The sequence below is a fragment of the Pleurodeles waltl genome, chromosome 1_2 (genome assembly GCF_031143425.1).
Source record: "Pleurodeles waltl isolate 20211129_DDA chromosome 1_2, aPleWal1.hap1.20221129, whole genome shotgun sequence".
NCBI lineage: Eukaryota > Metazoa > Chordata > Amphibia > Caudata > Salamandridae > Pleurodeles > Pleurodeles waltl.
The window spans coordinates 1,001,389,529-1,001,416,839 of NC_090437.1; the positions used below are offsets into that span (position 1 = coordinate 1,001,389,529).

General features: G+C 47.8%; 1 protein-coding gene across 2 annotated transcripts in view; it reads left to right on the forward strand.

The window, feature by feature from the left end:
• Window positions 1-27,311, forward strand: part of GUF1 (GTP binding elongation factor GUF1) — a 155,367-nt gene that overhangs the window by 87,990 nt on the left and 40,066 nt on the right. For both annotated transcript variants that reach the window (XM_069201744.1, XM_069201746.1), the window contains 3 exons: window positions 12,783-12,926; window positions 25,293-25,426; window positions 25,606-25,707. In XM_069201744.1, the coding sequence (XP_069057845.1) occupies window positions 12,783-12,926; window positions 25,293-25,426; window positions 25,606-25,707 (380 nt within the window). The remainder of the gene's footprint in view (window positions 1-12,782; window positions 12,927-25,292; window positions 25,427-25,605; window positions 25,708-27,311) is intronic.

Here is a 27,311-nt window from a genome sequence, read left to right on the forward strand (position 1 = left end):
CCCCTCTTTGTTACAGCACCAGAAGCAAGAATCCTTTACTACCTGTGCTGGCTGGGGGAGTTCCTCCTTTATATTACAATCCCAGATGGAGATACAGCCCAAGGAGCCATAGGAGGGTGCTGCACTAAATCTTGTTCATAACCATCTGATGTTCAACCCACAACAACAGAGGTGTGAAATGGGTATAGCTCTCAGTAAGGAGGGCGAGGGTACGAAGAAGATCAATATTGAGGAAGACAGCCCGGGAGCATCTCTCAGCCTAAATAGCAGCTGAAATAGTAGCCAAAAGCCAAGGCAGCTAGTCAGGGTTCAGTCTTGTGAGGAATCCGAGTTTGAAACTGCAGTCATCAGTAAACTGGGGCCTCTTCTTGCGCATCATAGCCTCCCTCTTCACTCTCTCTTAGATGATGCTGCTATCCGAGATGGACAGTCAACCTACAACATCCCCTTCAAATTATTTGTCTGGCAATAACTGATTCTCAATCATGTTAGCAGAAATTAAGGCTCTTAAACGCTCACACCTTTTGGCTTATCCGTCATTACAGGGGCAGATGACCAAAACAGATGATGAGATAACTCTTTTTTTTGGAGCGACTTTGGCAAGTGGAGCAAAGGATCTCAGACCTAGGGGATAATATGAGTGCGCATTTGAAATCAGCAGAGGTTTTTGGAAAAGAAATGTCTTTTAGAGTGAAGCTGAATGAATTAGAGAATCATTCAAGACGGTCAAGTCTAGGTTTTGTTGGTAGCCTGGAAGGTAGAGGCCCAGGTGGAAGGTGTCGGCACTCTAGTAGAGACTTTAGTTAAAAAGCATGTTCTTACTGACTCTCCTGTGGATTTGTCTGTTATGTAGGCTTATTGGGTTCCGTTTCACACACCTCCAAAACTCAAAGCAGCCATATACTATATTAGTCAACTTTTCTGATTTCAGGATTAAGGAGTAAATCTTATCTGAAGTAATTCAACAGAAGGTGTTTCGACTGGAGGATGGTGTCAAGCTTCTGATATGTCCTCAGCAGTAGCCCAACTTAGGAAAGAGTTTAAGGACATTATCGCTTTGTTTAAAGCAGCTGAGGCACAAGCTTCTCTGCATCAGTGATTCAAGTTGAAAGTCCTTTGCAAAGGATACTTGTGAGTATTCTCCTCTGGTAATAAAGCAAAAGATTTTTAAAATCAGATACAAACTGGAGGAGACCGCAGGGGCTGTTGATATATGCTGTTGATATATTCTGATTTACGCTGTTGATGCTATTAGTGTTACAGTCTACGTCGTTTCACATATTACCACAATTCTATTCGGTGGCTGGGCTCCGGTTGGAGGGTGAAGAAAGTGAAGGTTGGAGGGTGAAGGAAATTAAGGTTTGATGGAGTATAGGGGCTATTCCAGGACTCCCATATAGTGGGGCATACAGGGTGCAGTCGATGGTAAAGCTTCCTTCTGGCAGGGGGACCTTAAAGGGACTTGCCTTTGGGGTGGTGGTGGGTTTGGGGTTTGTAGTTCGGTGGGGGTAGGTATGTGTCAGGAGGGGGGAGGTTTGCACTCGGGTGGTTTATAGAAAAAGATGGTGGTACTTTTGTTCAGTTTGAAACATGTCACTAAGAGGGGCAGAATGTTTGTTTTTGTGAGTTGAGAATGGTAGGGTCCTTTAAGATGATCTCTTTCAATATAAATGGGCTAGGCAATCGATGAAAGTATATGGCAACTGTTAGCTGGTTAAACTCATATAGCCTGATTGTGTTTTGTTGGCAAAAACTTGAAACCACTTGAAATCAAATATTACTAACCTGCCTATTCTTTTGTGGTTTTCTCATGTCATTTTTTCATCAGCTTGTTTGTCGTGTAGGGGAGAGCTATTTTTTCCTAGATCTCTTAATTGGGCATTTAAGAATATGAGGAGGAATAGCCAGGGACAAGGGCTTTGTGGTTGCACGCTTAGATTCGCAACGTATTAATCTTATTAACTACTACGGTCCAAGAGAGGATGAGATTCACCCTCTCAAACAATTGTTTTCAGCTTTGATGGATGTAAGGGGGCTAATTATCTTGGGGTGCCAATTTTAATCTACTGCAGAATCCCTGGCTCGACGCTTCAACTAAAACACAAATGTGCATCTATGGTGGGTCGATTCAAAGAAGATTATGGGTGAAAAATTTGTGGCTGATGTTAGAAAATACATGTGTTTTTCTAAACGCTTTAAGTCTGCATCACGGATTGATTTCTTTTTTTCCTCCCAGTTTAACAGATTTGATTCACAGATTTTCAGACCACTCAGTAGTTTCCCTTCGACTGGAAACTAGGTCAGTCAACAAAGTAGAAGTAGATGGAATTTTGATAGGTCCCTATTATTGCTTAAAAATTGGAAAAACAATGCTTGTATACATTAATTGAGGGTTAACATGATCGCTTCCTCTTTATTAACTATCTAGGAAGCCTTTAAGGCCTGCTTTCCCAGCCAAGTTCATTGCTTTTAAAGCAGACTAATGCTTCTTTTAGTTCATCTTCCCCTTTTCCTATAGAATCATTAAAACTTGCTTAAAGTAAACTTTGAGATTTATTTTTGAATGAGGAAATATTAAATTAGAGGACCGCACTCCAGCGACCTTACAAGGAAAGTGAGAATGCTGGTTGTGTTTTGGCTTGATCAATAAATATCTAGGACCAATGGCTATTGAATATCAGAGGTGACATATTCAGAACTAACAACATTACCTCAAACAGCGAAGCTATCTAGAAAATATTCTTTAAGCACTATTCTACTCTTCACCGGGCATCGTTAGAGGTATCAGATGATGCGATAGAGAAGTTTCTTAATGTAATTCCATTTCCTCAGCTGTCAAATGAATAGCCGGAAATCTTTGTAAAGCCAATATCAGAGAAGGAATTTCGGACGGCTTTGGCTTCTATGGCCAACAAATGCTAAATTAGCAGCAGGAATGGATGGTATTACCATTGAAGTACATAAAGCATTTGCTATGTTGTTTCAAGATATATTGATAAACCTTTTTAACAAGGTAATTGCTAGTTGGCCTATCTCTCCATCATTTACTCAATCCATCATTTACTCAATCCATCATTTACTCAATCCATCGTTTTAAGCTTTCTAAAAATAGATAAAACGCCTCTCAATCCTAATTCGTACTGACCTATTAGCTTGCTCAATGCAGACTATACACTTTTAGTAAAGATCTTAGTTAATTGATTTGTTCCCTTTGCCCAGAAACTCATTGATGGGGACAAACATAGCTTTCTTTCTCACAGGTCTATGGTAGTTAATACAAACTATCTGATCTAGGCCATAAACTATTTTTCATCCAGTAGCATCAGAGCAGCCATAATCATAGTTGATGCAGAAAAAGGTTTTGACCTGGTCAGTTGGCTGGCTTTATTTGAAAAGAGGTTTCGCTTTCCCAATCAATTTATAAATCGTCTCAAAATGTGTATTTAAGTGCAGTAGGCACGATCAGTATCAAGTGATGCAGAGCAGGTCCATATTTCACATGAAACACGTCAAGTGTGTCCCCTTTCACCAGTGTCGTCCTTTCTAACACCTCAATTTTCAGTATGTCCAAACTAAACATTTTCACTGCCAAAACTATTCTATGTTTGGATGCAGGTGAAGCCCAGACCCAAAGAACACTCAATAGATGTAATGATTTTAAGTTAATTGTGGGCTATAAGATCAATCATAATCAGATATTCAGCTGTTTATTGCTTGTCTTTAGGTTGTTCCTATTTAATTAGTGATCAGTGGGAGCCCTATTAGGTATCTCTGGATTTTTGTCACCTCCAACATTCCCAATCTGAATGAAACACATTATCATGCAACATTGTGCAAAGTTAAGGGATTATCGGCATTTTGAAGCTTTTTACCATTGTCTATCACAGACCGAGTTGCTTTAATTAAAATGTTGATTCAACCCATTTTTTTTTCTAATGTACCAATCAGATATAGCAAAACATTTTTAAGGAAGTGGATAGTCTAATTAGGAGATTTATATGGAAACAACAGTGCCCACGCATCAACTTGTCGGTTGCCCAATTAGCTAAGGATCAGGGCGGGTTGGCTCTCCCTGATTTTTATCAGTGTTATCAGGCAGCCTTCGTTGATGCTAATGCATAACTATTTGCTGACCCATTCTCGCTTGATACATTTTTCTAAGGATGATGTTGCAGGAGGTAGGGTTACAGTTCCCGTATTTTTTTTTTTTTTTTATCGTGTAAATGCAACAAAAAAACTATGTATAAATTGTTAAAAGTAATAATTTTGCTTGAAAATTAATTAGGGGTAAAATCCACATTTGTGATGATCATCCTCTTTTTCTTAACAGGATTGATAGTCTGGGTTGGCGGATCTCTCTTCCTCACCTCCATATTGGAATAGATTGGGGGTTTGGTATGTTATCTGATTTTACAAATAATGGTACATGGGAGCCCTGGCAGCAATTAGGCCTGGAAGCGTATGAGAATCCATGGTTCAGTTTCACTTAAATCTCCAGCTTTTTGCAGACAGTTAATCCTGATTTATACTCATTTACAACAAAGTTTTTTAAATGTTTCCATAAGTATAATTCGATTGGAGTTGAGAGTTGACATAAAGTGCTGCATCAGAAACTTCACCACTATATCCAAAAGTGTTATCAAAAAGTATCATAAGTTATTCGATGTGTTACTTCTCAAAATCAGTGGGTGGACATTTCTGTTTTTGGGCATAAACTGTTTAGGGAGGCCAGTTTCAAAAGATTGAATTTCTTTGCCAGATGGGTACCTTAATATTAGAACAAATGCTTTCCTTATGTTTCAAACAAGTGCTTTAGGTGTACCACAATGATGCAGGGAGATTGGGCACATATTTATTTACCTGATCAGCCCTGCAATTGTTTTGGCAGCAGATATTAATTTTTTTATCTCAAGGAAAATCTAAAAGGGTAGAGCCAAGCTTATTAGTAGCACTTTTTCAGGTGTTGACTAATAACAAAACTTTCGCTTTTACCCATTTGTAGTTTTCCTTTTGAATGTTGCATCTTTTTTGCAGTAATTAGCTTCAAAACCCTGCAAAAGAAAGTGATGCATCCTGCAGGTCCAGCTACCTCTGAGAAGCCTTCAGGTGACTTCCTGCATCACAAACCGACTTAACATTTCTTCCCCCCCAGAAACTGTTTCTGAAAATTGCACTGTGTCCTTTTTTAAAACAGATTATTGCCAGTAAAAGAAAATATATTTTTGCTATTAAAGCATTTGGTCTGGAGTTAAGTCATTGAGTGTGTGCTTTTCCTATTGTCTGTGTGTGTACAACAAATGCTTTTTGCACTGCCCTCTGTAAGCCTAACTGCTCGACCACACTACCACAAAAGAGAGCATTAGTATTATCTAGTTTAGTCTCTGTTAAGCCTCTGGGGAACCCCTGGACTCTGTGCACACTATGAGGGTCATTCTGACCCTGGCGGGCGGCGGGAGCCGCCCGCCTGGCGGGAACCGCCGAATGACCGCACCGCGGTCAAAAGACCACGGCGGCCATTATGGCTTTCCCTCTGGGCCGGTGGGCGACCGCCAAAAGGCTGCCCGCCGGCCCAGCGGGAAACCCCCTGCAACAATGAAGCCGGCTCCGAATGGAGCCGGCGGAGTTGTAGGGGTGCGACGGGTGCAGTGGCACCCGTCGCGATTTTCACTGTCTGCATAGCAGACAGTGAAAATCTTTGTGGGGCCCTGTTAGGGGACCCCTGCACTGCCCATGCCAGTGGCATGGGCAGTGCAGGGGCCCCACGACACCCGTTCCCGCCATCCTGTTCCTGGCGGTGTAAACCGCCAGAAACAGGGTGGCGGGAAGGGGGTCGGAATCCCCATGGCGTACGCTGCACGCAGCGCCGCCATGGAGGATTCCCTGGGCCAGGGGAAAACCGACGGGAAACAACCGCCGGTTCTCAGAATAGCCCAGGGAGCACTGCCAGCCTGTTGGCGGTGCTTCCGTCGTCCCCGGCCCTGGCGGTCATGGACCGCCAGGGTCGGAATGACCCCCTATATCTCCTTTGATATTGTATATACAGAGCCAGCTTTCTACAATGTACAATTGTATTTCCTAACTATAATGTCCCTGTAACCTTTGTTTTTTTCAGTGAATTAGTGTTTTTTTTTTTTTTTTTCAAATTTTACTTACTATACCTTGATCCAACCATGTCTGCTCACAGCCACAAGCTTGGGTTGGCGAAACCACCCAACCCCACACCACGCACAGCCTTTGGCCATCCCACAGGGCCTCTTTCTGTGAGAGAATCTCTAAGCGGGTGCTTGAGTGTATGAAATAGACAAAGTAACCAACGTCACGACTGTTAACAAAGCTCAGTGCTTCTAACAAGTCCTTTGAGGTGGCTTGCCCTCAGCTTCATAAAGGAAACAGGAGGTCCATACAATAGTAGATAACATAGCATTAGACACAGGCGTTCACAAACTTACTTTTCAACACAACAGTGCATAACAGGGGTGCAGTAGACCCACTAGCGAAGGTCAGAAATCCCATTAGTTCGTAGCTTCCCACACCTGGTTGAGTGTCCCCCTCCCCCAGTCCCCAATCCCACCAGATGTGTCTGGAATGGTCCCCAGGTATCTCCGAGGCAACTGCAACTGGAAGGGAGTGTGCCATATTTGTCCGATTGCACATAGCAATGTGTCATATCCCTTATCCACTCCCCCAAAGTTGATAAGGGCCCTCTGTCCCAGCGCATCTCCATCCGTCTTTTTGCCAGTAGCAGCCCTATTGCTGTCAAACGCCTAACCGCTAGCGGCCGCTGCTCATCATAACCGAGTAGTGCCAGCATATGGTCGGGCTCCATTGATTCGTCAACAAAAATGCTCAATTCCCTGAAAACAGCTTGCCAGAAGGGATATATACCTGGGCAACCCCAAGCCAAGTATCGAAATCTGGCTGCTTCCTCTGAACATCTCGAACACATTGCATTATCTTGCAGCCAATACCTTTGTAATCTAAACAGGGTGTAATACACCTGGTTAAGATATTTAAAATGTATGAGTCTATGTCTGCCATTGAGGGAGATGGTTTTAGTTACCGAGCAACAGTGTGCCCACTGTTTACCATCTATTATTGTGCCCAGGTCATTCTGCCATGCCAACCAGGCCCTGGACACACCTGGCCTCCGCGCTTCCTGTGCAAAGGCATGCAGCCTCGATATGACATGACAGTGCATGGAATGCTGCAACAGCAATGCCTCGCTTCTTGCTGCGTGAAGTAAGGAAAGAGTAATATCACTGTACCGCTGGGCTGCATGGTTCCCAGGTCTTGGGCATTTCGGAGCACAGCATCTCTATCCCTATAATTAAGGAGTCTCGCTAGTATAGGGCACGGCGGGGCACTCGGCACAGCGCCAGCGAGCAGAGCACTCGCTTTACCACTGACATATCAGAAAAAGTGTCATGGCCCAGCAAATCAGTCAATCAACAGCTGCTTCACACAACCCTCCATATTGTCAACATAGGTCAATTCCGCTATGCCCACAATGAGGAAGGTGTTCCTTTGAGAGCGGGCCTCTAAGTCCTCAGCCTTAGCCCGCAATGTAAGAAGGAGCCTATCAACCTTCTTCTGGACCGTCACCACTCTGCTTTGTTCGTCTTGTGCCTCCGACACCCTCCGCTCCACCTGGTCAAGGCATTCAGCATGCTTGTCGAGCCTGTCAGACATACAGTCCATTCGGTATGTGAGGGCATCTACCTTCCCACCGATTTTAGTGAGGCGATGCTGCATAAATACTAATATTTGTTTCAAATCTGCATCAGACTATGTGGGCGCTCCCTCCAGCACCCCATTAGGCGCCTGCGTTTCTTCGCCACACTTTTTAAGAGTCTTCCTCAACTTGAACTGCAGCTTTGTCTGTACTCTGTCCGACTTTCCCTTGGCAGCGCTCCCTGACACAGACCCGTGTGCAGTGTCTTCACCTGCTATGTTGGAGCCCCAATCACCCCATGCAGCTTACCTGAGGAAAGTGCAGAGGAGAGGCACTCCGGCAGCACCTAGGTCAGTCACTGCCCATCAAGACAACTGCAGGGTCCACAGTGCACCCACGACGCCTCAATCTCTGCAGGCAACACCGACCTGTCTCTGCATTCACCCAGCAGCAGGACAGAAGTGGGCATATCAAGACCCCATGAGTTGCTCCAGGAAGATCTTTCGACTATGCTGCGTCTACACTACTCTTAGCCCCTCAAGCTCTCCGCTGATTGTGTGCTCTCGGGCACTTCATGTGTCCTAGTCTGCTTTGCAAGACACCAGTCAATCGGAGCAGTCACCTCCCCAAGCAGGCCAGATACATCCGGGTCCATGAGATATCCCAGGACTCAAGCCCCCGCTCCGCCAGCTCACCGTTACATTTCTAGGAGGGAGGCCCATAGACAAACACCTCCGCAGACCAGAGAGTCATGACATGCAGGGAATTAATGTTGCAGGTGCCAGCTTGCCACTGCGGGCCGCCCGGCCCGGAGTAACCAGGATTCCAATGTTGTGTTGTCAGGCCTGCCCCTTTCATCCCTTTGGCCACAGGCCGCTCCGGTGCAAACACAGCTTCTTTCACCGCCACAGGTCGCACCCCATCTCCCATCTAGATCCTCTCCACTGCTGGATAATCAGGCTCAGGTCCCCCTCCTCTCCATTATGTGAGGTCCTGCACCACGCTGCACCGTTTGGGCAGACACTCACAAGGCGTAGCAGGGTTGGCAGCACTCCCAGCAGAGCCCCTCTAATCCTCTGGGCCCCCGTCGTCCAGCACCGCACTCCATAGGTCCACTGGAGTCCGACTGCTATCAGCGCTCTGCCCCACCGCATGAGCACCACACGAGTTTTCATTGTGCTGCGGCGGTTGACATGTGAAAAGACTGCACCACAGTTCAGCACTCCAGAGCGGGGGAGCTGGGAGTCGAAAGGCTAATTACAGCCACCGGCCACAGCGACGATAGATTCAAGGTGTCGACAACATTAGTATTGTGTTCCAGATGCCAGGATCTTGTCGGAATAACTGCTCGGCCAGAGGCGCACTCGGCCTATGCAGCCATTTTCTCACTCAGTAAGCTTCCCACCCTAAGGGTCTGTAAATTAAATGCTGCCCGTGGGCTACAGCAATCATTGTGCTACTCATGCAGGACTGCAAAACATGCCTACAGGCCAGCCACTGCAGCTGAGTATACAGTTGTAAACTGCCACTTCGACTTGGTAAAATAAACCTTTTTCCAGACTTAAACATTCCTTTTTAATACATACGGCTCACACTTATCATAGGCCTTAAAAGCACATAGGACAGGGTGCATGGTAATTAAATGTAGGGAAGTAAGGATAGGTTTTACCTCTCCTGGCAGTTACACACCTCCAAAGTAATTTTTCACTACAGCAAGACTGGCTCTCCCATAGGTTAACACTCATTTGCACTATCACATTTAAGAAATGCTAAATTTTGGTTGGGAACAGCTAGGGAAATGGTTCAAGCATTCATTTTAATGGTAATTTAAAATCCAACCTAATGGTCAAGTTGTTTTTATATTACTATTTTGAACATTACAGTTTTATAAAGTTGTAATTTTCCTTCTACTGTCAAGCTGTCACCTGATGGTGCCCCTATGGTTTGATATGGACAAAGGGCTCCTCCTTTGATAGGATGTCCAGCAGCTGTGCCCAGCCCCTTCCTGAGCTTCAAAAGATGCCTACCTTGTCACTGGCAGATAAAGCGCATCGCTAGGCCTCCCCCCGACTCTGTAGTCAGTTTAGCTTAAACCCAGTGTGAGGGAAGAAATTGACCACAAATGGTTTACCAGTCTTGCCCTGCACCCTTAGGCTGGCACTGGCATAAAACTTGACCTCACAGACCGCTCCTCAGAACACTCTTGAACCTATGTAGAATCAGAAGGAGGACTGCCTGCTGTCAGAAGAACCTGAACGAAGACTGAACATGCTTGCCTTGAAACCAGGATCCCAGAAGCAACGCCAATGGACAGTTAGCTGACCTCCTGCTTTAGCAAAAGGGACACAACAAACTTCCAGGGACCTCCCTCCCCCTGCTGACCAGTTCTAACCGGACCTGCCTTGGACCCTGCTAGCCTGTGTTTGATTGAGTCCTGACCTCCAACTGGTGCCCCTCACATCCTGAACTTTTGGCTGTTGTTTAAATGTACTGCTCCTGTCTCCAGCCTGCAAGAAGTGGGATTTAGAAACTTTCTGCCAACTTCTGCCTGGAAAACCAAATGAGTCCTGGGTTGCCATTGAAGCTGCAGCCATCGGCATTGAATTGCCGGTTGGTCTCAACCTCTGCTGGTTTGCCCTGCTGAAGGAGATCTGACTTCCAGAAAAATTTCTAAATCCCAACACGAAGGGATTCACCAGGACCGATGCAGGGCAGCATCCAAACAATGTCGAGGCCTTCCTAGGAATGGACTTCGGACGTCTCCCCTTCAGAGCTTTCCTGCCTTGATCAGTGGTCACACAGCAACCCATTGTTGTCAAGCGCCATCTGCCGTCGTCAAGGATCCAGCTTACAGCCCCAACGATTTGTTGACTACCACTTTTTCTCCATAACTCTTTCTAAGCCAGAAGGTAAACTTTTCACAGGAATGAACAGGGCCCTTAATCCAGCCCTCAATCTACACCTTAACATTTGTACTTTCACTCAGTCTAGCATGACCCGATATCCACAGTTGGCACTTTTCGGGGCTATTATTACTTCAAACAAAAAATTCATGTCTTCTGATCTACTTATTAGATTATTGTTATTTTGGTATTGGGTATATTTGGTATATTGGTTAAAATAATCTCTAATTTACTAAATTGTTTTGGGATTTACTTTTACCCTTTGAGTGTTGCATAAATACTTTACACATTGCTTCTAAGTTAGGACTGCTTTGTGCCAAACTACGAGAGAGGTAAACACCAGTTTAGTTTTTGACTTTAGTGGCTCAACCTAAAACAAGGATTGTGATTATTATTTGAGATGAGTTCTCACTCCCCTCAACTAATGCTCTAATTTCCGACACTTGGCCATGAAATACTTATTAAATTTGGAGCCAGGTGCACTTTCCTGTGTTATTAGCTGATTGGGGAGTAATTTACGTTCTAGGAAATTAGTCAGAATGTCTTGAGTTATCACAGAGCCAATATTCACATCCTGTCTTGATTTTGCTTCTTCCCAGTTACTTTGGCCCTTTGTGTCTGCCATTCCACATATCCCTGTCCTTTGAGAGTAGCGTGCAGCTGGGCCTTTCTCTTGTGCAGTCATTGTGCTTGTCTTTGACATGTCTTTAGAAACTTACTCTTTACCATTGCCACTGTTTAGTTGTAGGTTTAGCACCTTGTCCTGCCACCAAAGGTGGTCCTTTGGTGCCTATATACTGACGGGTCTGTGAAAGGCAGACACAGTTAAAACAGGGGAAGACTCTTCTGTCACAAGCTTTCCATAGCAGCTCATCAAAGTTAATGGAAATAAGAAAGACCCACAACCAAAGAAAGAGGGGTTGGTTAGGGAGGGGTGGCTGGAGTGGATTGGACATGTTCGGTCTCAGCCCATTCCTGACCAATCTGCTCACATCTCCTCCCACACCCTGTCACAGTCCTAGAAGTGCAAGGCCTCCTGGCCACACTACCCACACCATTCTGTTTGTCACCAGGCCGGCTGCTTTCTCACTGATTCCGTTACCGTACTTAGAGTAGCCACTGTTGCCTCTCCCATCCCCGCCGTAGGGCTGAAGTTGGACCGTCCCCTCCTCCAGTAACGCAGTGTCAGCCACGTCGGACTGTGATGCCTGGTTAACAGGAGCCACATGTCGCAGTTACCCATTCCTTCTTCTTCATGTGTACTACCATAATTGGCACAGGGGTCCTTGCAGTAGGCTGCAGTCATTCAGTTGTTGAAACGCATCTCGTACCCCTTTTTTTTTCGCATCTGAAGTTTTGCCTCATTATAAGGCCCCTTACCCGTGGCAGGTAGCCCTCTGATCCACGCTCAGCTCCAGGATTTATGCACAGTTGTGTTCAGGCATGATGGAGCAGGCACTGCTCATGTCCAATCGGCCATGTTGCTGGCCTAGTCTCCCAGTTATGGTGGAATCCCCGAACCCTGGGTACTTTTTTAGAGTCCCCAACCTGTGGGCCCGGATAAGTTTTGTGTGGAAAAAATGTCTCTGCGGAAACTGCTCAAACATTAAAAAAAAAAGTTGCTGGAGAGGTGCTTCAGCATTTAAGCTGCTCATACATTTCCTGTATTCTGTTAGATGAGAGGGGGTATGTGCGTTATGGTCTGTATTAAAATCAGTTTGAATGGAATGTAGTGAGATGCCTTTCTTCAAATTACAGACTTTGTAAAGCTAACCCTCCTACTTTAGATACATTTAGCTCAATTACTCCAAACTCTAGCCCCTCCTAGAAAAAGTAAACCTCATATCAATGTATAACTCGCCAGTCTCTATGTGGTCATGCGGGGGTCTTCCAGATGGCCCTGTGGTGGTCTACCTGTCCCTCAAAAGTCCAATACAGGAGAATAAGAGGAATCCTGGTGCTTACTTAAGATATTGGTGTCTCAAAATCGATCTCTTTTCTATATCCATGATCATGCAGGCATCATTTTTTTTTCCATGCACCTCTGTTAGTTTGTTTCCATGACCATGGCTTTTCAGAAAAGGCACTCCCAGAAAAATGGCCTAATGCAATGTCGAAAAATCACTGCGCATCAGAAGTCCGAGTCTGAATGTTTGCCTTTTGCGTGAATTTACAATTAGCATGTACTTTTTATTTTCCTTTGCCAGGACTACAGAAATGAAGTGATCACAATTGTTAATCCAATGGAGTTTCCAGACAAATCGCAAGTGTCACAGTACTTGGAACCAATGGTTCTGGGAACCATCATTACACCTGATGAACATATTGGAAAGATAATGAGTCTCTGCCAGGTTTGTGGTCATCCAAATGTAAATGCTGTTTTTAATTGTACTCCATTTATACAGAACTTAGCCCTTATTTTGTTTTAAGTAACTTTGATGGCTAGTTTATAAGCTTTGTCATTTCTTTCTCTGGCCGAAAGTGTTACATTGCAATTAGAGTAGCACTGTGTCTGCTCCTTTATGTAAACGTTTCACGGCTTAAGGACATTCACAGTCATGGGCAGAAGGGAGGGTAGAGAAACACAGGCAACTAACATTTTTGTTATGACAGGTGGAGGAAAACGCAGACAATGAAGGGAGGGTAAACATGGCCAATGAAGGGAGGGAGAACAGGTGGGGAGCAGCAACATAGACAGTGGAAGGGGGGAGGGCAGATGGGGCAAGAAACCTAGACAACGGAAGGAAGGAGAGCAGCTGGGAGCAAATGACTAGAACAACGGAAGGGGAAGGGCTGGTAAAGGGCAAGCAACAATGAAAATTGAAGGAGAGAGGTCTGGTCAGGCCAAGCATCATTAACGGTGGAAGGAGGGAGGACTGGTAGCTGTAAACATAATGGACGACCAAAGGAAGGTCAGAGCGAGCAACACAGACAGTGGAAGAAAAGAGGATGGGTCACGTTGCAAGCATCACAGACAACAGAAGAAGAAAGGGCTGGTTGGGCCAAGTAACGCGGACAGTACAATGAGGGACGACTGGTGAGGGTAAACAACACAGACAGCGGAGGAAAGGAGGGGTGGCCTGGGCAAGCAATACAGACAACTGAAGGAGAGACATCTGGCTGTGGCAAGCAACACAGGCAGAAGGAGGGAGGGCTAGTGGAGGCATGCAGCACACAATGGAGAGAGGACAGGAGCAGCACAGGGAAGGCAGCTGAAAAACATGCACTTTTGTACAGTATTTTAACACAAAGTAGCCCCTAAACATTGAGTCCAGGAAGGAGAAAAGTAGTGTCTTAGTCAAAACATAAAAATGTATTTTTCTCTATTCGCCTCATACAAAGTTACATATAAGGCAATCAGGGAATTCTATTTACATTACGTGACATAGCAAACAAGAATTTCTGAAGAAGCATGATCTTTCAATTGGGAGACTGAAATAAATTAACAAGGTATTACAGAACTTGGTATGGAGCTTGCTCTTCGCTTATGCAGGTTGGTCATACAAATGTATACTGGTTTCATTCTGTGAAACATATTTTCACATTATTTTTTAGAATTTATATGATTTGAACTACAAATTCAGTGAAAAGAGAACATGCACATTTCAGCTATTATTTGTGATGGTGGAGTGTTAGTAGACACGCGCCTTTAGCACACTGAGAAAGCCAGCTGTCAATATAAAGCTGGAAACGAATAGCTCACCTGCCCCGTCCAATCATCTTGGATAATAGATCATTGTGAGCAATCAATAGGGCATTTAGTCATGTTCTAAAGCGTCCAAAGGGTGATGAATTAGATCTGTGGAGTGCTGTGTGCACGGGTGAATGTGAGTGGCCCACCAGCACTTAAAGATCACATCTACTTAATGACTGCATCGCTACAACACTTTTTATTTGTACATAGAACAAACTGGACACACATGAGCTTGTGGGCCAAAATGGGTGCCACGACTTTTTGGCACGTGCTTGTGGTGTACTTGGTGCTGTAGCAGAAGGTCTCAAGTTCAGTCTGGATTTAAAGATATCATTGGATGGATTATTTAAGCAAATGTGTGGTTTCTGCTGAGTTTCAGAGGGAAAGTGTGCTCTTGTCAACCATGATGGGTGTGTTCACAGCCAGTGGTAAAGGATTGAATAAATACTGAGTTGAAATCCTCGCCGTCCTCACCTCTTTGAATTCTCTCTGCCCCTCGGCACATTTTATGTGCTTGTTAAACGCTGCCTGGAACATGAGATATGTGCCAGGAGGCATGATCTCAGAAGGAACCTGGTCCAGCATTTGCACAGCCTCCTTTTTGATGTTTTCAGTAGATGTTTTCAAAATTTTCCCTGTATATAATCCTACGTTTCATCATGAGGTTACTACATCATTGAAGTAAAGCTCTTGATATTTGTAGAAATAGGCGTCCAGCCATTACTTTGTGCTTACAACCCAGAGCTGATCAGCAGTCCTTGCTGAAGCAGTGGTCTAGCTGTAGTCTAGCAGCAGACAGACTATCTAACGTAGCACTAACTTAGTTGCAACAAAATGATGTTTCTTACTACAGTTCTGCATCCTCAGATTGTGTGCTATTTCAAAAGTCCACTCTATGGCCCTCATTACAACCCTGGCGGTCGGTGATAAAGGCCGGCGGTAAAAAAAAATGGAATGACGACCATGGTGGAAACCGCCAACACAGACAGCTACTTTAACATTCCGACCACCACGGCGGTAGCAACAAACACCGCAGTGGTAACCACCAACAGATAGGTGGAAGAAAATGTATCGCCCACACTATTACAAGGCACCAATCCGCCAGCTTTTCCGGGGCGGTACCAACGCCATCAAAAGCACGGCGGAAACAATCTTTGGAACGGAAACCACTCACCTCACAATACCCAACGAGGAACCAGGACACCATGGAGCCTGAACTACAGGTCCTGCCCATGTTGGTCTACCTCCTCATCTACCAGGAACATCAAAGACAGCGGCGATGACCACGGTGAGTACTGCACCTAGCACATGGGGGAGGAAGAGAGTGACACACACACGTAATACGCAACACCCCCACCCTCACCCCAACACCATACTCACAAATACATGCATCAACATTACATATATACCCCTTAACCCCATGGAAGAACGCAAGGACCAAATGAAATAATTGTAACGAGTGTAATAATCGAAAAATCAGATAGGCCAAGATAACTTTAAATGATCAGTATATACAAATATTTACAGCAATTACACAAGTCTGTATACTGTTCCATGAAATGTCCGTGGACCAGTGGTTCCAAAAAGCATGGGCGGAGCCCACACATGACACCTGCCTCAAAACGGAGGGAACACCGCAGGGGCATCAGGTCAAAACAAAACAGGCACCTCAGGGGGAAGGGGAGGGGGGGCACCTCAGTCGGATGATGGAACAACACCACTGCTCCTCGAGGGGGCTCCATGCCCACTGCCTGGTCCCGGGGAGTGCAAAGCCACAGTCTCTCAAGTGGGCCCACTGCCTGGTCCTGGGGAGTGCAAAGCCACAATCTCTCAAGTGGGTGCACTGCTTACTGCCTGGTCCTGGGGAGTACAAAGCCACAGGCTCTCAAGTGGGTGGATTGCCCACTGCCTGGTCCTGGGGAGTACAAAGCCACAGTCTCTCAAGTGGGTGTGTTACCAACTTGTTCTAGAGGGGGCATTGTGCCCAGAGTGCATCATCCTGCCAAGGACTGGGGTAGTGGATGCTATTCTCCACTGGTTCTGGAGGGGGCTTGGTGCCCAGAGTGTTTCATCCTGCCAAGGACTGGGGTAGTGGATGCAGTTCTCCACTGGTTCTGGTGGGGGCTTGGTGCCCAGAGTGCTTCATCCTGCCAAGTACTGGGGTAGTGGATGCTGTTTTCCACTGGTTCTGGAGAGGGGTTGGTGCCCAGAGTACTTCATCCTGCCAAGGACTGGGGTAGTGGATGCTGTTCTCCACTTTTTCTGGAGGGGGCTTGCTGCCCAGTGATGCTGCACCTGGGGTCTGGCAGTTCCCATTCCCTCACCTGGGTGTCTGTGCCACAAGATTTTCAGGGAACAGGTAGCATGAGACTCCATGGAGGCAGAGACACACTCCACCCTGCGGCGACTTAGCCTGCCAGCTGCTAGTTGTGCCAGTACTGGTTGCCTCATGTAGTGTGAGCAGGGTCCAGGGCATGTCCAGCAGCCTCAGACAGCTGCCCACTGGGGATGCTGCTGATGTCCGCTGTAGTGGCACTGGCTGGGCATGTCAATGTCACGGGGCAGGTGGCGGTGGCTGTGGCGGTGGCTGCGGTGGAGATGCTGCCAGTGATGCAGTTGTCTGCACTTGTGGAGGGAGACACCAGGCCGTCTCCTGCAGTCTCGGAAGGGTGCCCACTGGGGATGGGGCTTGCTGCCCAGTGATGCTGCACCTGGGGTCTGGCAGTTCCCATTCCCTCACCTGGGTGTCTGTGCCACAAGATTTTCAGGGAACAGGTAGCATGATACTCCATGGAGGCAGAGACACACTCCACCCTGCGGTGACTTAGCCTGCCATCTGCTAGTTGTGCCAGTACTGGTTGTGATGCCTTATGTAGTGTGAGCAGGGTCCTGGACGTCTCCAGCAGCCTCAGACAGCTGCCCACTGGGGATGCTGCTGATGTCCGCTGTAGCGGCACTGGCTGGGCACGTCACGGGGCAGGTGGCGGTGGCTGTGGCGGGGTCTGCGGCAGAGATGCTGCCGGTGGTGCAGTTGTCTGCACTTGTGGAGGGAGACACCAGGCCGTCTCCTGCAGTCTCGGAAGGGTGCCCACTGGGGATGATGCTGGTGACTGTAGTAGAGGCAGCAGACGTGCAGGTGGCGGTGGCCACCATCGTACAGGTTGCTGGTCTGTCTTGCAGAAGGGGTGACACCAGTCCCTCACCCGGAGGCTCCGTGCCCTGAGCTGACTTCCCTTGGCCCTTGTGTCTCTTCCCCACCTTGGAAGTCGCTGCTGGGACCTTGCCACTGTCCTCTTTGGTCCTGGAAGAGCCTTGCTGGGTGGTTGGTGCGGCTTCTCTCTTCGGCATGCGGGCCCCTTCTTTACCTTGGCAGGTGGCGGAATAGGGTGGTCCTTGGCCTCACTATGTGGCACACTGGCAGCCCTGATGGGTGCCGCCTTCGATGTTCCTGGACTTGCAGGGACCACACTGGACGAGGATGTTGTGGCAGAGGTGCTGGGCTGGGATCTGGACATCCTGGCCCTAGGGAAAGGACAGGGGGGAGATGTAGGGAATAGGTCAATGGAAGCTATGAAAAGTTTTTTAGACACACTGGGACGGGAAGATGGAGGGGGTTTGGGAGTGGAGGAAGAGTAAGTGATTGTAGGAGGTGTACGTCTGCTGAGTTTGGGTGAAGGTGCATGTGCTGGAGGCAGTTGTGATGTGGATGGCTGTTGGGTGGGTGTGTGCCTGTGTTTGTGTACTTTTGGAGGAGGGCTCACAAACAAACTGGGAGAGGACACGGGACGTGTGCATGGTAGTGGGGGTGGTGATTGCACGCGAGTGGAGTGGGGTGATGGGCATGCTGGTAATGGAGGTAGTGGCTGAGGATGTAGTGCATGAAGGTGTGAGTGGAGATGAGACTGGGAGGGAGTTGGAGGAGGGGGACACAGTGGAGGCAGTGGATGTTGGTGTTTCTGCATGGGTATGGTGCTTGTGTGAGTGCCTGTGGGATGTGTGGTGCTTATGTTTGCCTGAGCCACTTTTTTGTGTTTATGTGTGTGCATGCTGGTATGATGGTGTGCTTGGGATAGGTAGAGGGGATTGGGTTGGGGTAGTGGAGGTTGGAGGGGGGAGGCTGGACACAGGGACAATGGCTGCCATCAGTGCTGAGGCCAGAGCCTGAAATGCTCTCTGTTGGGCTGCCACGCCAGAGTGAATGCCATCCAGGTATGCATTTGTTTGTTGCAAATGCCTCTCTACACTCTGGATGGCATTCATAATGGTTGACTGCCCAACAGTGAGGGATCTCAGGAGGTCAATAGCCTCCTCACTGAGGGCAGCAGGGCTGACTGGGGCAGGGTCTGAGGTGCCTGGGGCGAAGGAGATGCCCACCCTCCTGGGTAAGCAGGCACAGGAAACACGCAGAGGGGCTGCTGGGAGGGCGGTACTGGTAGGGGGGGTGGCAGCTGTACCTGTTTCTGCGATGGACACGGAGGTGCCCGCCGCCGCAAGGGAGATCCCATCAGAGGAGGAGTCGCTGTCGCTGGTGTACCCTCCTGTCCCCGTCGTGGAGCTCCCCTCACCCTCCGTCCCACTGGTGCCTTCAGACTCCGTACATTCACCCTCCTAGGTCATGTGGGTTGCAGCTCCCTCCTGCTCCGGTGCCACTGCTCCTCTGTCAGATGATGCTAATGCACACAAGGACAGGGTGACAAAACAAATAGGGGGTGAAAGACAGAGGAGACACATGGTCAATGCCAGCAACAACACCACCGTTGGCGGACACAACACACAGGGAGCAGCCCTATTCACAAAGCTATGCACTAACAGTTCTTAGGAAAATCACCTGCCCATGGGGGACTATGCCTAAGCCCATTTGCTGCACACTTGGAACCCACAGGAGGCTGACTAGTTGTAGACGGCCCCTACCACTATTGGGGTTTGAGTGCCACAGAGCCTGCCTAGCAAGGGACCCATCCTACCAAGTTCACCCTGGCCTAGGGGAACCCACAGCCCATTTCCCCACCCAGACACCTCGTAAAGTGAGCAGAGTCAGTTGAATGATACTGTACCCACCACCTTGTGGCTGCTGTGATGCCCTCAAACGCCCATCCAACTCCGGATATGTCACTGCCAGGATCCTGTACATCGGGGGGGTCATGGTGCGACGGGCACCCCTTCCACATTGGGAGGCCATCCGCAGCTGGGCCTCCGCCGTCTTCTTGCCCCAGCGGCGCAGGTCCTCCCATCTCTTGCAGCAGTGGGTGCTCTGTCTATGATAGACCCCCAGTCCGCACTTCCTTGGCGATGGCACGCCAAATACCCTTCTTCTGGTGGGCGCTGACCTACAGGAAAGGTAAAGTAAGAATGGATTTTACTCCCCCGTTCGCTTATTCTTACTCATTGGCCACAACTTCCCAACCATGCCCTGAAACACATACACAGATCATCCTCACATGCAGGCCACAGGCGCCCCCACCCCACATTTATCTTCCATCCACGCCACTACATACATTAATGTCACATCCACCATGCACACAGTGTTCTTTCCTGTTTGTTGGAGGACCGTTGAGTATCGTGTACTGGGGGAGGACCCCCATCCACCAGTTTATCCAACTCCTCCGCTGTGAAGGCAGGGGCCCTTTACCCAGACACTGTAGCCATTGTCGCTTTCAGACTCAGGTCACAGCAGCACTTGCAGTGTAGGTCCTCTCCTGGTGAAGGTCAGGTATCAAGTGAGTGAAGAGATAGAAAATGGCAGTCACGTCCGCAGCGGTGCGTACCGTCACCGCCGGCGTACATCGTCATTGGCTCCTGGAACCCATAGGGCCCAATGATAACCAATGCTGAATTACGCAGCAGTCTTCGTCCGCCTACCGCAATGCTGCACAACGCCAGCACAGTTACCTCATTTCCCCTTGTCCCTACTTACAGGTCAGGCAGCCGCAATTTCAGGGGGGCATATGGCAGGGCACCTAACTGCGTCACAGCACTTTTGGGCAGGAATACGGACAGACAGCGCCACATACAGATTAAATCACAATAGTGCAAAATACCCTTGTGCTACCTATGTGGTATATGACCCTCTGCTCACCCTTCTCTTCCATAGAGCACATCCGCTGGGGCAGATGATGAGATGGCGTCATCCTCCGGTGTACAGACCCCTTGTGGACCTGTTGACAATGGAAGACAGACACATCATTATCACCTACAGACTTGATCGTGCCACAATCCATGAACTGTGTGCCCACTTGGAGCCAGACCTGATGTCAGCTATCCGCCATCCCACAGGAATCCCCCCTCTAGTGCAGGTCCTGTCAGTGCTGCATTTCCTGGACAGTGGTTCCTTTCAAACAACAGTGGTCATGGTATCAGGGATGTCTCAGCCAATGTTCTCTAATGTGTTGTCCAGAGTGTTGTCTGCCCTGCTGAAACATGTGCAGCTACATCTTTTCCCCCGGGCAGAGGATTTGCCCACAATGAAAGGTGACTTCTGTGCCCTGGGACATATCCCCTACATCATTGGTGCCATTGATGGCACACATGTGGCATTTGTCCCACCCCGCAGGGCTGAACAGGTGTACAGAAACCGCAAAAGCTAGCATTCCATGAATGTGCAGATGGTGTGTTTGGCAGACCAGTACATCTCCCATGTGAATGCCAAGTATCCTGACTCTGTACATGACGCTTACATTTTGAGGAATAGCAGTATCCCTTATGTGATGGGCCAACTCCAGAGGCACCATGTGTGGCTAATAGGTGAGGCCAAGGTCCCCACACAGTTTGAATAGGTGTCTGGGTATGGGGTAGTCCCTAAGGGTTAGTGTTTGTCTAACAGATGCCCCTCGATATTTGCAGGTGACTCTGGTTACCCCAACCTGTCATGGCGACTGACCCTAGTGAGGAATCCCAGGACAAGGGCAGAGAAACGCTACAATGAGGCACATGGGCGAACTAGGCATATTATAGAGAGGACTTTCGGCCTCCTGAAGGCCAGATTCCGGTGCCTCCATCTGACAGGTGGCTCCCTGTACTACTCACCGAAGAAGGTGTGCCAGATCATCGTGGCATGCTGTATGTTGCACAACCTGGCTTTGCGACGCCAGGTGCCTTTTCTGCAGGAGGATGTGCCTGATGTTGGTCTTGTGGCAGCTGTGGACAGGGAAGGAGAGGAGGCAGAAGAAGAAGATATAGACAACCGAAACAACATCATCATGCAATACTTCCAGTGAGACACAGGTAAGAGACTGGCACTGCTCCTCTCATATCAGACTACTGTAGGACATTGCATAAATCTGCCATTTTACCTCTGTGTATGAATTCTGACAGTTCACTTTGGCTTTCCTTTTCACAGATCTAGGTACCACATTCTGCCTTCTGCTATGTTTACTGCTGCCCAACAAGTATCATGCTTTGGTATGTGCAAATGAACATTGCCATTGATATTTGTCAGAGAGGTTGTAATAACACATTTGTGAAAGTACAGACTGACTCCAGATTGTTTTGTGATTCAAGGGTGTTTATTTAAGTGCCAATCAGTGGAGGGGTATGTGTAATGGACTGGGGTGATGGTGGAGGAATGTCCATGGTAGAATCCAGTCTCGTATCACAGGTGCATTGTCCAACGGGGCATAGGAAGTGGAGTAAGGGCAGTTCAATTAGGACAGGATGACATAGTGGGACGGAAGGATGACAATCAGGAGAGTCTTATTTCCTGGCGGGGGTCTTGGCAATGTTCTCTGTCTTGTGCCTGGATCGCAGGGACTATTTGCGGGGTGGAGTGCTGATGGCCTGTTGTTCCTGTGGAGGGACCCCCAGTCCACTAGCGCCGGCGGACGTGGAGGATTGTTTATTGTTCGGGATAGTTTCAGAGGCCTGTTGGTGTGCCACTGTCTCTCTCATGGTGTGGGCCATGTCTGCCAGCACCACTGCAATGGTGACCAGGGTGGTGTTAATGGACTTCAAGTCCTTCCTGATACCCAGGTACTGTTCCTCCTGCAGTCGCTGGGTCTCCTGAAACGTGGCCAGTACCGTGCTCATGGTCTCCTGGGAATGGTGGTATTCTCCCATGATGTTGGAGAGTGCCTCCTGGAGAGTGGGTTCCCTGTGCCTGTCCTCCCCCTGTTGTCCTGTGCCTCTGTCCCCTGAACTGTGTGCCCACTGCCACTGACCCCAGGTCCCTGATTGTCTTGAGTTAGTGGGTTTGCGGGGGGTCCCTGTAGTAGTGGACACACTGCTGATTGACGTGTCCTGGGGACAGTGGCATGGGCCCGCTGGGTGGGTGCTGTGGTGGTGTTTCCTGAGGGGGAGGTTCAGTGGTGGTTTGGGACTGTGGCAGGGCAACCGACTGTCCCAAGGTCCCTGATGGGCCAGGCTGGTCATCTTGATCCAGGCGTGCAGAGCTGCAGTCATCACTGTGGGCCTCTTCTGTGGGGGGTACTGGATGTGTCTGGCACCTCCTGTCCGGTGACGTTGGGTAGGGGTCCTGTTGGGGTATAAATACATAGTTATTGTATCTGTTTGTGTCATCTTGTGCAATGGGTGAGTTTCCGTCTACTCTTGTGCTAGCATTATGGCCTGGGCCCTTGTGTGAGTGGTGATTCTGTGGCCTGGGTGAGTCTCTCTACTGGACATGCTTTGGTGATGGGTGTCTATGCAGGTCTCTGATGGGTGTCCATGCATTAGTGTTACATGCAGGGCTTGGTATTGAGATGTGTGGGTTGTGATAGTGGGGTATCTGTGAGGTGTTGGGGTGATGGGTGTGAGGGTAGGGGTAGGAGTTTGTGATGGCATGCAGGTAGGGTGGGGATAAAGTAGTAAAGATTTGACTTACCAGAGTCCAGTACTCCTGCTACTCTTGCGAGGCCCTCAGGATGCATTATCGCAAAGACTTGCTCCTCCCATGTTGTTAGTTGTGGGGGAGGAGGTGGGGGCCCACCACCAGTCCTCTGTACAGCTACCTGGTGTCTGGATAGTACGGAATGCACCTTCTCCCGTAGGTCGTTCCACCTCTTCCTGATGTCATCCCGTGTTCTGGGGTGTTGTCCCACTGTGTTGACCCTGTTGACAATTCTCCACCATAGCTCCATCTTCCTTGCAATGGAGGTCTGCTGCACCTGTGATCCGAATAGCTGTGGCTCTACCCGAATGATTTCCTCCACCATGACCCTGAGCTCCTCCTCAGAAAACCTGGGGTGTCTTTGAGGTGCCATAATGTGGTGTGGGTGATGTGTGTTTGGTGATGTTTGTTGTGCTGTGTGATGTGTTGTGTTGGTGTGTGTTCTTTGAGGTGCGTGGATGTTGTATGAGTGATCGTGTTGTGTGTCTGTGGATGCTGGGATTGTGTTTGCAATTCTCTCTCTCTCTGCTTCTTACAGAAAAGTCATTGTAAGGGGTCGTGGGTAATGTGTGTGTGTGTTTTATAGTGGTCTCTGTGGGTGTGGTGTCTGTATGTGTATCAGGTGTGTGTATTTTGAATTGTCCAATGTGGTTGTGTTTTGTAAATGTGTGTGTATTTTGAGCGCGCAGTGTGTACCGCCAATGGATTACCGCGGTTGAATGACCGCCGCGTTGATTCGTTGGTCGTGATAGTGTGGGCGTATTCCTGTTGGCGTAACGGTGTAGGTTTTGCTATCGCCAGTTTATCACTGACCTTTGGTGTGTCGGACTTGTGTGGGTGTCTGTATTGTGGTGGATTACGAGATGTGGGTCATAATACCTGTAGCGGATCTCCGCTGCAGCCACGGTATGTTGGCGTCCATCAGCACAGCAGTAAGCGGGATTTACCGCTAGGGTTGTAATGAGGGCCTATGTTCCTAAAACCCTGCATGAAAATGTACCTTGATTTGAAACTTAAGAATTTTGCCTTACTTTCCATTCTTATCTTGCCTTATCTCCAGCACACCCTACTCTACGTCATATGAATGTTTGCCTTAATCTCTGTTACTGTTTTTGTGCAAAGTGTATTCAGCACATGTCAAAGTTCACAACCTCTCCTTCTTTGAAAGTCATGCTCTGCAACCTGGCTGTGTGAACTCATATGCTCCATGGCTGGGTGGTCTGTCCTTAAAGCCATTGTGTTTAGTGGAAGGTTACCTCTCTACTGGTCTGCCACCACCTCCCTCACTGTCTCTGTGTTCCACCACCCTCTCACCCCTCTTCTACCAATGGCGAATATGGGCCACCACTATCCACCAATTGTCCTTAGGCGTCCAAAATCCATCAAGGACTGTATTTTAGAAAGCAATGAACAGCGCATTGAATTCTGCGCATACGCATACATACGTTATTAGTGCTAAACAAGACTGAACCTAAAGTGATTAACTTAATATTTCTCAGTTCAAAGGCCTCAACAGGTTGTCATAGGTAAGGAATAAGTTGTCATTCTAGAGGTTACCACTGAACTTCATGCTTGCTGTCCGACATATGATTATTAGATTGACTGTAGACTGGTTGTTTCATACTGTGTTGCTCTCTGTGGCCAACACGTAAAACGTGCACAGGTGAAGCCTCCAAAGAGTAGAGTGCTGCATTTGTTTTTCCCAACCATTTTGATTTGTAGCCATTAATAATTTTGTCTAGAAATAAAACAAAGAACCTTATTTGAAATCTGTAGAATCAATCAATCAATCAAAAAAATGTATTAAGCGCGCTACTCACCCGCAAGGGTCTCAAGGTGCTGGGGGGGGGGGGGGGCGGGAGAAAACAGGGGGGATACCGTTTTACTGTTCAAAAAGCCATGTCTTGAGGTGTTTTCTGAAGGACAGGAGGTCCTGGGTCTTGCGTAAGTTTGTGGGGAGGGAGTTCCAGGTCTTGGGGGTGAGGTAAGAGAAGGATCTGAATGTGTAAACAAATGGTTCTTGTGCCATATCCTTTACAGATTAATCATAGCAGTCACAGAAATGCATAATTTAATTGGCCCAGCATTTAATACTTTAGATACCATGACTAACATATTTGAATTTGAGCCCATTTAATCTTTTAACTGTCGTAGTAAGAACTGTTTGGAAAATATTAACCATTTTGCATTATTTGTTCTTAGGGCAGAAGGGCAGTCCAGAAAAGCATGGTTTACATTGACGACCACAGAGTTATGCTGAAGTACCTATTCCCATTAAACGAAATTGTGGTGGATTTTTATGACAGTTTGAAGTCGCTGTCTTCCGGCTATGCCAGGTGAAACATTCCAGTAGCAAATGATCAGCATGTTTATACATTTCAACATTATTGTCCTCCAATATTACACAGCAGGAAGCCAAACTGATTACAAACTAGACTCTTCATTTAAAAACACATTCTCAAGCAGTGGTAATATATGCTTTTTCCTGATGTAACCCTTTCCGTTCTCATTCAAGCTTCGATTATGAGGAGGCTGGATATGAGCCAGCTGAACTGGTTAAAATGGAGATTCTCTTAAACAGTCGCTCAGTGGAGGAGCTTACAACAATTGTGCATAAGTGAGTATGTAAACACAGAATATAATGATACTTACTTGCAGTGGAGAGACAGCAGCATAATATAAAGGGCATATGGTCTTAGTTTGTCTGCATGTTACTTTAGCCTCTAGACAGTTGCACCACCTCCTTAATTCCTCTCTGCTAGCACACTGTTAGAAATGGGGTCTTTGGTTGGCAGTCAGGTTACCCTCTGTCCAAGCAAGGACCCTCACTCTAGTCAGTGTAAAAGAGAATCACACTCAGCTAACCCCTGCTTAACCCCTTGGTAGCTTGGCACGAGCAGTAGGCTTAACTTCAGAGTGCTAGGTGTTAAGGATGTGTACCAACACACACAGTAACACTACAAAATTATACAACACTGGTTTAGAGAAATAGAAAATATTTATCTAAACAAAACAAGACCAAAACAACAAAAATCCACAATACATAAGTCATTATCAATTAAAAAGCAAAAAGAGTCTTTATGTAGTTTAAAACACACACTAACACTGTTAGCATGAAAATGTAGGTTGGGTGCGTCAAAAATGACCCTGCACGTGCGAGTGTGCATCAAAAAGGGCTGCGATTCGTTGATTTCACCCAAAAGCGAGACCTTGCGTTGTTTCTCCTTTTGTCGGGTCGGGCGCATCGTTTCTTCTCTCCCAAGGAGAGCGATGCGTCGATCCGGTCAGCACTCTTGGGTTCGGCCAGGCCTTGCGTTGTTTTTGCACACTCAGCGGTACTTACGTCGGAAATCCAGCTGCACGATAATCTGAAAACCACGCAGCGTGGGTTGCGATCTTACCAGCCTCTGTCAGCGATGCTGAGCGTCATTTCTCCAGCTGCGTGCATCGATTCTTCGGTAACGTTTCCGGCGAGCATCTATTTTCAGCCGCAGAGCCGGCTGCGTGTCGTTTCTTCAGCTGCAGATCAGAGTCACGACGATCATTCCCCACACAGCGCTCTGTGCATGGATTTCCTCCTCTTAGGCTGCCAGCTTCTCCTTTCAGGGTCCCAGGAAATGGATGGGCACCGCAGGGCAGAGTAGTAGTCTCTCCAGAGACTCCAGGTGCTGGCAGAGAGAAGTCTTTGCTGGCCCTGAGACTTCAAACAACAGGAGACAAGCTCTAAATCAAGCCCTTGGAAATCTTCACAAGATGGAAGGCACACAGTCCAGTCTTTGCCCTCTTACTCTGGCAGAAGCAGCAACTGCAGGATAGCTCCACACAGCACAGTCACAGGCAGAGCAGCTCTTCTTCCTCAGCTCTTCAGCTCTTCTCCAGGCAGAGGTTCCTCTTGGTTTCCAGAAGTGTTCTAAAGTCTGTGGTTTTGGGTGCCCTTCTTATATCCAATTTCTCCTTTGAAGTAAGCCTACTTCAAAGTAATGTCTCTTTTGAATGTGAAATCCTGCCTTGCCCAGGCCAGGCCCCAGACACTCGCCAGGGGGTTGGAGACTGCATTGTGTGAGGATAGGCACAGCCCTTTCAGGTGTGAGTGACCACTCCTCCCCTCCCTCCTAGCACAGATGGCTCATCAAGAAAATACAGACTACAGCCCAGCTCCCTTTGAGTCACTGTCTAGTGTGAGGTGCAACCAGCCCAACTGTCAAAGTGACCCAGACAGGG